This window comes from Saccostrea cucullata, unplaced genomic scaffold (assembly GCF_032062105.1).
Source record: "Saccostrea cucullata isolate Sc308-1 unplaced genomic scaffold, CSIRO_AGI_Scuc_v1 ctg1093, whole genome shotgun sequence".
Lineage (NCBI taxonomy): Eukaryota > Metazoa > Mollusca > Bivalvia > Ostreida > Ostreidae > Saccostrea > Saccostrea cuccullata.
In genome coordinates, this window is record NW_026923683.1 from 30,390 (window position 1) to 42,718 (window position 12,329).

The 12,329-nt window shown below is 33.2% G+C and overlaps 1 protein-coding gene across 1 annotated transcript; it reads left to right on the forward strand.

Moving 5' to 3' along the window:
- The first annotated feature begins 177 nt into the window (after window positions 1-177).
- Window positions 178-12,013, forward strand: LOC134264661 (organic cation transporter protein-like). Its single transcript, XM_062746924.1, has 11 exons — window positions 178-267; window positions 2,210-2,351; window positions 3,021-3,215; window positions 5,676-5,908; window positions 6,201-6,403; window positions 6,751-7,059; window positions 9,073-9,207; window positions 9,412-9,497; window positions 10,452-10,572; window positions 10,793-10,865; window positions 11,788-12,013. The coding sequence occupies exons 1-11, from the start codon at window positions 238-240 to the stop codon at window positions 11,974-11,976; spliced, it is 1,716 nt and encodes a 571-aa protein (XP_062602908.1). The 5' UTR covers window positions 178-237; the 3' UTR covers window positions 11,977-12,013.
- The last annotated feature ends 316 nt before the right edge of the window (window positions 12,014-12,329 follow it).

Genomic DNA, 12,329 nt, shown 5'->3' on the forward strand with positions numbered 1-12,329 from the left:
ATACTGCTGACACATGCTGATACTGTATAATAAGTCATTTTTTCCGCGGTATCTTTACTACAAATTAAATACATGTAATCACATCTATTTAAATTGCCAGTCATTTAAAAACTACATTTCTACAGATTTTCCTGTTTGCCTGGTCTTGATAAGGCGCACATGGGGAGTTTGATCGGTAGACAAGGGACACTTTCTCCTCTATGGCACCTGATCCTTCTCTAATGTTTTTGGAGGTCCATGTCTGCTCTACTCCCGATTCATATTGCTGTAAGACTTTTGTGCGTGAATTCTAATCGTGATCTCCTTATCTCATTTGGTTTTTTGAGACCAGGTTTTCCAATAATCTGCTTGAATTCACATGGGTCCCAACTGCGCTCCGTTATTAGCAGACCTATTAATCAGATTGTATTTCAAAATCTTACAAATGAGAAAAAGAAATTAAACACTTGCTGTGACCTTCAACTGGACATTTTGTTATATCTACAACGTATCATCAATTAAAATAATTATTTCCATACATATATGTCGACACGATATGTCCGAGTGAGCTTGAAATTAAGATACCACAGAGTCTGACAAATCTGTTTCATACTTTTATATTTTACTGTAAAAAGAAAACGTTAATTTTAACCTACAATGTAATAATGTTAACAAATCTTTATGATAAACATGATGACTTTAAATTTTCAGTCGTCCCTTACCTATCACCCGCATACGGGGTTGACATCTTTTTAGCTCACCTGAGCCGAAGGCTCAAGTGAGCTTTTCTGATCAAAATTTGTCAGTTGTCTGTCGTTGTCGTTGTCATAAACTTTTCACATTTTCATCTTCTTCCCAAGAACCACTGGGCCAATTTCAACCAAACTTGCTATAAAGTATCCTTGGGTAAAGGGGATTCAAGTTTGTTCAAATGAAGGGCCACGCCCTTTTCCAAGGGGAGATAATTATGAATTAGAGAAAAATTAATGGCATTTTTACAAAATCTTCTTCTCCAGAACCACTAGGCCAGGAAAGATGAAACTCATGTGAAATCATCCTCAGGTAGTGTAGATTCAAGTTTGATCAAATCATGACCCCCGGGGCTAGGGTGGGGCCAAAATGGCCGACCCAAGTTTTACATAGGAATATATAGGGATACCTTTTAAAATCTTCTTTTCAAGTACTTCAAAGCCATGATTAGTGATGTTTATATGGAATCATCCTCAGGTAGTGTAGATTCTAGTTTGTTCAAATCATGAATCCCTGGGGGGGGGGGGGTTAAAATTCAAGCCCCCCTCCCACCTCAATAAAATTACAGTTCTGATCTGATATGTGCTTTTTCCTAGCTCAGGTGAGTGCTGTGGCCCCTGGGCCTCTTGTTTGATTCTATAGGCAAATGCATGCACTACGAATAACAATTTTTAAAAGAGGGTAAGTTGTAAAAGTTTATGAAACAAGAATATCAGTAGTCTCGTTTACAGCTATCATTCTGCAAGTTCTATGATCGTTACAATTGCCTGACGTCAGTAATTACAATTTATCATTAACTCAAATGCTGACTGACGTTTTTCATATGAATTATTTGGATATTATATACACAATACATCAATTATCAACGGATTTTTTCGTTATGAACCGATCATGACAGAGAGCACACGGCGGGTATGACTGGTCGGCAGGAGAAGCTCACTCCTCCTTGGCACATGATCCCACTTTCCTGGATGATTAAGAGACCAGTGTTTGCTCTGCTGAATTTGCATTGCATCGACATAGAACTTACGAAATGATGACTTTAAACGGACTGCTGATATTTTTGTTTCATCAACTTGTTTGTTAATAATTTACCTTTTTTCAGAAATTGCTCGTACGTAGAACATGCTCAAGATTGCGTATCGAATCAACTAAGAGACATAAACCCCGTATGCTTATAACTTTTGAGTGTTTTGAGGTATGGCTTCCATATTTTCACAGGTGTTTTCTTTGTGAAAAGAATTTTTTTTGGTAACTACCAAATTCGATTTCTTGACCTTGATATTTGACTCACTTTTACAAAAATCCTTGGCCATACCATTTGAATAGTAAATGCTACGTCTTGACCTTGGACTTTGATTTGCATTTAAAAAATTAAACCCTCACCATAAGCTGCCATGCGGGGGCATCAGTGTTTTAACTTGTTTGTTTTTTTTAACAGTTGTTTGCCTTGATTTAAATTCTATCAAAATCTTATAAGGCTATTATGGAACAAAGTGTGGACGTGGACGAGATCTGGCGAGCCTTACGGCCCTGGGGTCGCTATCAGGTCAGACAACTGTGTTTTATGTGGGCTGCTATGATTCCCTGCTCCTTCCATCTTCTTTCGATTGTTTTCATAGGTGAGTAATTACAAAATTGAATGATGATGAACAACATGCAGTTTTCCTTGCCTTGGATGTTCATGTTCCAAAAGAACACATTTTAATTCATTCTCTAAATATACAGTCACTGGAATTTTTTTTGTCAATTGTATAAGTAGCCACCGTATATATAAAATGAGCAACTCGATCAATTGTATATGTATAACTTAGACCTGTACATGTATAAAATGCTTTTGTTCTGAGACACGACTAAAGTACTTTACCCTAAAAAGCCATCGCGGTCCCATAAACCCATGGCATTTGACCCAGACTGCGAATTTTAGAGTTTGCACACAAAAACCGATTATTTTTTATCCCGTAGTTAGTGTTTTGCAGAGCAAGCTCATTCATAACTTCCTTTGTTCAAATGACATATAGAAGGAATTGATGATCATGAGGTTAGCATTATATGTTCTTATTGCGATAGTGAACTGTATAATACAAACCAATCAGTTCTGTTGGAATTGTGCTTATAATATGGCAAACTGGGACTATTTCAGTCTTTTTTAGATGAGTAACTCAATAACGTCATATGAACATGTTGTTTAATTCCCACGGTGAACATAAATAATCTATTATTAAATAATTTAATTGATTAAATACGAAAATAGATAAATCATTTTAGATTTTTGTAATTTTTTTTTTCAGGATATCGACCAGATTTCCGGTGTGCCACTACATCACCTCCAGATAATAAAACTTGGAACGCCTCGGCATTTTACGCAACATATGATAAATGTTCAGTGACGTTGTCCTCAAACCTGACAAATTCTTCAAGTACGACGTCTTCTTGTCCCAATGGTTACAGCTATAATGAATACAATGACATATCGTTTGTAACTGGGCAAGGATCAGCTATTTGTAAATAATAACGGCCGTCACAGTTAAAAAAATTGTGTCAATATTTTTACATTTTTTCTAATTAAATACATTTATATCTATACCTTCTTTCATTAATTTAATAAGAAAAGATAGTTGCATTTTTATTTTTTAAGAAAATCGCATCCAAATATAGGTGATCAAAAAGTGATGGGCGTTATGTTGACACATGTAATGTGAATTTTTAAGTTATTTCGCGTTACAGAGAACCAAAAAAAAGACCATCATATGCATGGACCTGACCACACTTTTACTTGGGACGAAGTAGACAAATTTCTATGACCTATCTGTAAAATTAATAAGGCACAATTAATCGTGACGGAGGTGACATCAATTTTTCCTACTATAGCATTTTCATCATTCGTTTTTCTGCACAGAAGTCATGTTTACCGTGAGTTTTTTCTTCACTAAATGAGGAAATAACACTAGTTTTTCATTAAAAAGCAGAACAGAATACATTAGTTCTTTCTTGAAGAATTTTTTATCCTGTTTAATAAACGGATGTTATATTTGACAAATTGACAAACTAAAGTAAGGTAGTTACGGAGGTTACATTGCCGACGCTTTTTAACGCATTTCGTAAGTTTTGTTAAGAATACACACGACTTTTAATACATGCAATGAAGTTAATTTGTCAAATACAACTCCATTTAAACATTCGTCTAATACTAATTAAAACTTCTGAAAGTATTTCCATGAATTTTAAGCGCTGTGACGGATGTTACATTATAATATCCCTCACAGTTTTTCGTGGAAGGGATATTTTAACTCTCTACAGCTTTGTAATTTTTCTTTAGTAATTTTATTATTTGTTCTTCATTAATATACAACTGAAGTTTACTAATAAAATTTTATCTTTAACAAAATAATAAGAAAAAAATCTTGTATCAGCACAGATTTAAATTTTGACAATGGTCAAATAATAACAGACAATCAGCCAAGGAAATCCTAAGGAGCTGGTAGCATAGCATCTGAAAAGAAAATAAATGAGTTAAACCTCTGCTAATTACCTTAAAAAACAAAACTCCAAATTTCATGATAATATTATCATACTGCGTAAAGAAGTTATTATTTGACCAGAAAAGGTGTCAACATGTCATATCCGTTTTTCAATTTCTTGTCAACATGTAACAGCCAAATATTGTTATGTTAATAATGTACGAAGACAGGAAAAAATTCGACTTTAACAGATAAGTAATGGTAAATATTATATTTTCTTTCTATCTTATTGAAAAAAATATGTCCATAAAATTTCTACGTAACATAATCGAATCACTGTGCTTCAGCAGTTATGGTTTGACATTGTTATGTCAGTCAAAATTTAACTGCCGAACACCAAATGACCTCTATGATCGTAATAGTTCTAGAAAAATACTTAAACGTTTGTGTCAAACAAAAACTATTATAGATTTTAACACATTGGAGAACATAGCTTGTCCATTTTATCATTAAATTTTATATGAATCTAATTCAGTAATTAGCGTGACGTCTGTTATCTAGTAAGAAGTTATTGACCGACAATACAAACTCGCCCACTTTGCCTCCATTTTACGTATCACGGTCGCTTTTCATGACGTTTACTGCAAATGTGTGGTAAAACTAATAGAAAAAACTGAACTGATTCTATATTCCGCATTGTTAAAGCCATTTTACGACCCAAATTACGGACGTTACGAATTTGACCGACACCTGTGCACCTTTGATAAATGTGCGAAAATTTATTATTTTAATCCTTTTACACAAACGTTATTGAAAAGAATCCGTTGAGTATGCTTTAAAGTTAAAGCTAAATATGAAATATTCGTGTATTTTTAATACAATTACATTAATTTCAACGTTTAAAGTTAACCCATCATGTTGACCGACACTCGTAACGTCCGTTATTCAATTTCAAAGCTATTTTTCTCGGGAAAATGATAAGCAAATAGTAATTATTTTTATCTAGAATTGTAAGGTAAACATCCATCTTTTAGAATAGTTGTATATAAAAATGTGTTAATTAAAGGTATTTCTAAAAATTGCATTTTTGACACATAGGTTGGAAAATCTCTTATAAGCATGCGCAAAAGTTGGACAATTTTATACAAATTCGGTAATAATAATTTTATTTCTTAAAATAAAAAGGTTTAATTGTTTATTGTTTCTCTTTCATATTACAAAATTATAAATACAACTTTATGAATCATAAAAAAATTATATTCTTGTTTATTTCAATTTCAAAAGTGACGGCCGTTATTATTTACAAATAGCTGATCCTTGCCCAACTGAGGTTAACTTCCTTAATTAAAAAATCTCTGAATATTAATAAAAAAATATTCTATTTTCAGAAACGTATGACTTTTTTTTCTAACAAACGTGATAATTTACCAAATTTTCAAATTTCCTTGAAAATGACCGTTTGTCAGAAAAATGTTTTTTTTTCCTAGTGGGATCTAGTTTGTGATGAGTCAACAAAGTTGGACATCTCGCAGGCCCTTTTGCTCCTAGGACAAGGTTTTGGCGGGCTTCTGTGCACTGGCCTCTCTGATAAATTCGGTAGAAAACGGGTCCACATCATATCCCATATATCGCTCCTCCTTCTGTGCATTGCTACAGCTGTTATTCCATCGTATACAGCACTTGCCGTTCTCAGATTCCTCACAGGCGCCGCCATTGAGGTATTTAGTGTAAATCTAGAAGGAAGATTTAAAAAAAAAAAAAAAAGAAATGAAAATAAACTTTTGAATGAATAAAATTTGCTTTCTGTAAAGCCATGTAAAAGAAAATCAAATATTCATTAGCACAACATATACACACATAATTCCCCAAAAGTTTTTTTTTTTATCGAGACATAGGAAATATAATAATGTCACAATTTCACAATATGTTCTCCCTGCCATTCATTTCGTCACATTTTTTAAAAAATATTTTCATACATTTATTACATTTTTATTATCTTTGCATATCCAGGGCCTGTTGTTATCAAGCGTGACGCAGTATGTAGAGACACTTCCGGAGGAGTGGCGATTCTGCGCAGAAGTGATGGGGTTGGTCTGGTGGACCACTGGAATCGTTCTGTTAACGCCTTTGGCTTACCTTATGTATGGGTTTTCTTGGAGATACCTACAGCTTCTGCTGGCCTTACTTTCTCTCTACAGCCTCGTAGAATATTGGTAATTTTGTTAAATTTTACTTTAGCCACATATATGAGAATACAAGTATTTGCTCAAATTAAACAAACGTGTCTACAAATTACATAACCTGCTCAAGCACAAATTTTCTATGGGAATCGGATTTGAGTGCGAAAAAAGAATAAGAAAAAATCCTGTGGAATCAATGCGTACAAATCCATGTTGTACAAAAATTTAGAAATAAAGCACTATTTACACTTCTTTCTCGGTTACATGTATCCAGTGCTATTAAATGTTTTAAAGATTTTTTTTTTTTTTACAGTTTGCCATTCTATGAAATATTTAATAATGATGTATCTGTACACATGACTTTCGAATATATTTTGCAGGCTTTTTGATGAATCTCTAAGATGGCTAATGGCAAATGGTCATTTGGAAGAAGCAGAAAAAGTAGTACGAAAGGCTGCTAAAATGAACAAAAAGAATTTTGACAAAGTCATTAGTGAAGCCAAAGCAAAAACAATAGAATTAGAAAATCTGAGTGGCAGCAAAAAGGAAATAGAAAAGGTATCGGCGGACCCAGAAGTTCTTATTGAAACTTACAATCCAAGAAATACAGAGGTGAAGAAATATGGCATGTTTGCTATTCTTAAAGACCGAGTGATTCTCATCAATTCTGCCATTATTTGGCTTACTTGGTAAGATTTTTAAAAATCATTAATTTAATTTAAAACAAATTAAGCTAATATTTATTGAATTCAATAAAAAAAAATCTATATTAAAACCTAAATATAAATTTTTTTTTAAAAAATCTTGTTTAAGTGAAGGATATGGAGATAAAGAACAATATTCAATATCAAAGTCGATAAAACAATACAAAATAGGAGCAGAGAAAACACGGACCTCCGATACATCAGAGGTTGGATCAGGTGCCATGGAGGAGTGAGCATCCCCTGCTGACCGGTCACACCCGCCGTATGCTCCTTGTCTTGATCGTGAAATAACGGAAAAATCCGTCGTCAATTCAGTGTATAAATAATTGACGAACAGTTAGTATGAAAAACGTCAGTCAGCATTTGACTCAATGAAAAATTATAAATTGTATTTGCTGACAATGTCATTGTATCGACCATAGAACTTACGAAATGATGACTTTAAACGGGATTGCTGATATTCTTGTTTCATCAACTTGCTTGTCAATAATATACCTCGTTTTAGAAATTGTTCATACGAAGAGCATTCTCTTGCATATCGAATCAACTGAGATATATACACACTGTATGCAGGTGATGAAGGTATATTGCTGCATAAGTAAGGGAAGTTGACGATAGAAAAGTTAAAGTCGTCACGTTTATCATATAGCTTGGTTGTTAGGTTACCATTAACGTCTTTTTCGAGTAAAATATCTAAGTATGAAACAGATGTGTCAGACTCTGTGGTATCTTTTATCTCAAGCTCTCTTGGTTATATCGTATCGACGTAGGAATGGAAATTACCATTGTTAATAGAAAATACGTCGTCGATATATATGGCACGCAAAATTCACAAAAATGAGATAAACCTAGTTTCACAATTGATAAACTAGGTTTATCGACTGTAAACTATAGTTTACAAACCGTAAACTATAGTTAACGATTCGTTAAGTATAGTTTTCATTTGTAAAACTATATTTAACGGTTGTTAACAATAGTTTACGAATGCTAATCTAAGTTTATCTGTCTGTAATAAAACGTTAACAATAGATTTTGCTGATAATCATAGATTCACGTCTGTAAACTATAATTTACGATTGTTAGCTATAGTTAAGAGTTGTAAACCATAGTTTACAATCGTGAAACTTTATTTATCAGATAATCTATGATTTGCAATCGCAAATGATTGTTTTTTGGTGTTAAGTATAGTTTACGGTTGTGAAACATAGATTATCGCGTTAACTATAGTTTACAGATGTAAAATATAGATTAACGTTGTTAACTATAGTTTACAGTCCGTAAACTATAGTTTACAATCGATAAACCTAGTTTATCGACTGTGAAACTATGTTTTGCTCATTTTTATGAATTTTGCGTGCCATAGATATATCTGAAAGTCTCGTTGAAGGCCACAGCAAGTGTTTTCTTCTTTTAACGCATAAGATTTTGCACAAATTCTGCTTCATATGAATACAAATTTAAAATAGAGCTGCCAATAATGGAGTGCAATTGGTACCCATGGGAATTCCAATAGATTGTTGGAAGACCTGGTCTCCAAAAACCACATAGATATTGTCAATCAGAATCTCGAGCATCTTCTTGATGTCAACTTCAGAGTACTTGTGTGTCAGAATCTGTTTTAACAAAATAATTTTGTAAATGACCAATGACCAGGTAAGTAAATTTACGAGGTCCATTTTTATTGAAAAAGCAGCTGTCAATGATATCAAAAAGCCTGGATTTTAATTTATCGTGGGGAATGGTTGTGTATAAAGTGAACATTTCAATATTTCAACGAAATGTAACACTGAATTGCCCTTTTAGTTCTCATGAGCCAAAAACTCATGCAAGCTTCTCTGGTCACCCTTCTCCTGCATATGTCTGCTTGTATGTATGCTGTCCTTCAACATTTTTTTAGAATTTTGATTTGGACTATATTTCAATCAAACTTTCCACAGAGTTTTTTGAAGGGAATTAAGTTTTGTTTATAAAAGGGCAAAAACTCTTATATCTTACCAGGTTGACGAATATCTTGACTTACTACGGATTGAATCTTATATCAACCACTCTATACGGAAACCGCTTTGTCATTTTCTTCTTTCTTGGGGCCATAGAATATCTGTCGGCTTTGGCCGAATTTATTCTTTTAAACAGGTAAGAACATTGCACAGTACAAATCGTTGTAATTATGAGAAAGGATGCTTCAAAAAATAATAATTTAATGCTTGCATTATGTTCGTACTTGTTTTATCGTTGATTCCAACGTCGAAATGTTTATTTCAGCATAAACATCCATGATATTCATGTATGCCTCAATATTTTGCTACTGAATGGGTATATATTTTTTTCAAACAACAGAATTGGTCGCAGAAGAACACTCTTTCTTCTTCTCGCGACATCCGGGGTTTCTCTTCTGGTAGCTACACTGCTATCGATGTTCAGAGGTTAGTATGAATTTCGTGCCATGTCGTTCGCATAGATAAATCATTACATTCTTTGCCTGCGGCATGCAACTATTCTAAATTTAAGCTGAAATTTTCTATGCGTGGCGCAGTGGTTAGAACGTTTGCTCTAGATTTGTGACGTAAGGAGTTGACCCTTACGTCGCGGGTTTAAATCCATTGTGCGAAATGAAGACTGGTCCTTCAGATGAGACTGCATTTACCAAAATTCCGTGCTGCAATAGGACCTGGCAAAAAATTAGATTCCTTGATGCTCAAAGGTCATAAGTGCCGACTATAGGACTAAATTTGCAGACCTCTTCGCACAAATGGTATGGTCTCAATATGAGTGAAAAATTCTCAAAGGGCATAAACAAACGAACAAACACTTCCAGTTGCCGACTTCTATCCTTCGAGTTAACTTATTTTATAAATTCTGTATACTCAAAGGAAAAACTGTTTCTGTCGCGTTTATTATACAGTTAATTCATAGATATGTATACTAGACAATTTTTGAAGAGATGCTTAAACAAGTAAACAAACGAACCAAGTACCGTAATGGATTCCTCAATAAGATGCTTAATATATTAATTTATTGTTTTATGATATATGGTATTGTTACTTTGGTTATTCATTGATACGCTTTTATTTATATTTCTGGGTACATTTATAAAATTAAATCTTAGATACTGTAGATACCTAATTATTAGCGAGGTATTAATTATCGCGTAATTTCACGAGAAGCATTAAACGCGAAATTGAGTTACTCGCTTTTATTTTTATCGTGCTAAATTCCATGTAAATTCTCCTGATCAATCGTTTATTCGCGAATAATTATTCTCGCGATTTGACTTTGAAGAGGCCTTTCGCTAAATTAAGTACTCGCGAAAAATAAGGAATCTACAGTATCATAAAATGCAGTTTTCTCTTTTGTTTTGACGATTGCTTTATTTCCAGGTGATAGTGAAGCATTAGGTCACCTGTCCACATTTTTGGTTTTGGTAGGAAAGTTTGGTATAACAGGCTCGTTTAGTTCCACATTCTTATATACATCCGAAATATATCCCACTAATCTAAGGTAGCTTGTATTTCAATTTATTGTCAGAATTAAAAAAAAACAACTATAATATTAATATGGATCATAAACATTATTTTAGTCCTGGATTTTCAGTTTTGTATAATAAATGTCAAATGGACTCAACAGTCGTTTTCGTGAAACGGCGAGGAAAGTAAAGAAATGTAATTGATAATGCACACCGGTCTACAAGAACTTAATTAAATTAAATGCATCTTTACAGAAATGCTGGATATGGTTACGCGTCCATTTTTGCCAGAATCGGTGGAATATTAGCGCCATTTTCTGTGTCTTTAGTAAGTACATGCATTTATACACCGGACGAGACAATCGACAAACAGTTTTCTTCGAGTATTCAAACTAACTTATAAAAACATTGGATAAAAGAAATTCGCTGATTCATTAGTAATAATTTGAATTAAACCGTCGTCTTTGCCTTTCTTCAAATTATTACTACTCTGCTCTTTTTTTGCAAAATATCGAATTGTAGTAAATGGGTATCTATTACAATACCAAACAAATTTGGACAAATTACCCGTGCTTATAAATTGGAATACATGTATATTACTTAGAAAGAAATTTATGTACATAATGAAATAATGCAGATAAAAGCATGACCCCAAAAAATATGGCAAAAAAAGTGGATCAACCCTTTTCTCTATATATTTGGAATGAAAGATCATTATCATCTAGAGTGTATGAAATACTAGCAAACAATTCATAAATGAACAAAATTGCTGGAAGATTGATAGAGATAGATAACTCTGTTGTCTTTATTTAAAATAGCGCAGGTATGGGCCTGCGTATGATTATGCAGGACTACTTGGATGCAATACGAAAAAATCATACAAGACAGTATATTTTTCAAGTTCAAGTTCAATTATTCTTCCAAACCAAAATATTGGTACATGGGGTTCCAATACATGTATATGGATTTGTTCTGCGGAAGTATTTTGTAAATACTCAGTATTCCAAAAAATGTTCATGAATACATTAAGGGCTGTATTTTCTTTATGTGTCTTGCACATGCAACTCTGTAAAGAGAAAAATTTGAATCTTTGTTTAATTATTAAAGTAAACACTTTAGCAAATAATGCAGTAAATTATAGCATAATATTGTATTAATCTAATTTGATATACTTACGAGTTTATGATTCAAATACACAATTCAAACTTTCTTATCAGTTTAATCAAACACTTGAGTTTACTGTATTGTAGCACTCCTACGTGGCGTGGGGTCCTGGTGTGGTATTCAGTGTTATGTGCTTCCTCTCCGCCATTTTGATTCTCATGCTACCGGAAACACGTGGACGTGAACTTCCTACGACAATAGAGGAACTAAAAACATGGTACAAGGCTAATAGCGGAATACGTAGATGTGGTACAACGTCCAGCGAAAGCCTATGAGAAATCAAATGGAAATCAGTGGTTTATTTGTACATTGAATACTCACCCATTCTCAATATAAGGGCTCAAATAATGTCGCCTCATTTTCATTTAAAAGAAATACCACTGATGTAATTTTTAAATCAACATTATAAATAGTCATATAACAATAAATAAGAATTCATATAATTATCGATCTGAAAAGGTATTTAAGGAGTTCCAAATTCAAATATAGTAGCCTATTTGAAATGTACGTTACTGTCGCCGAGGCAAATATTATTCTGAATCCCCTCTGTGTAATATATAGTTTTGATTCTCAAGTAAAAATTTTCTGATAAGTTAAACCTTGTATCATATATATTTCTTTTCATAAC

Bases quoted from the DNA above. Each gene is read 5' to 3' on its own strand.
- LOC134264661 (XM_062746924.1), top strand. From the start codon at position 238: ATGTCTGCTCTACTCCCGATTCATATTGCT. The intron at 3,216-5,675 runs GGCAAGGATCAG...TTTTTTTTTCCT, and splicing joins TGACATATCGTTTGTAACTG to AGTGGGATCTAGTTTGTGAT. The intron at 6,404-6,750 runs GTAATTTTGTTA...TATATTTTGCAG, and splicing joins TACAGCCTCGTAGAATATTG to GCTTTTTGATGAATCTCTAA.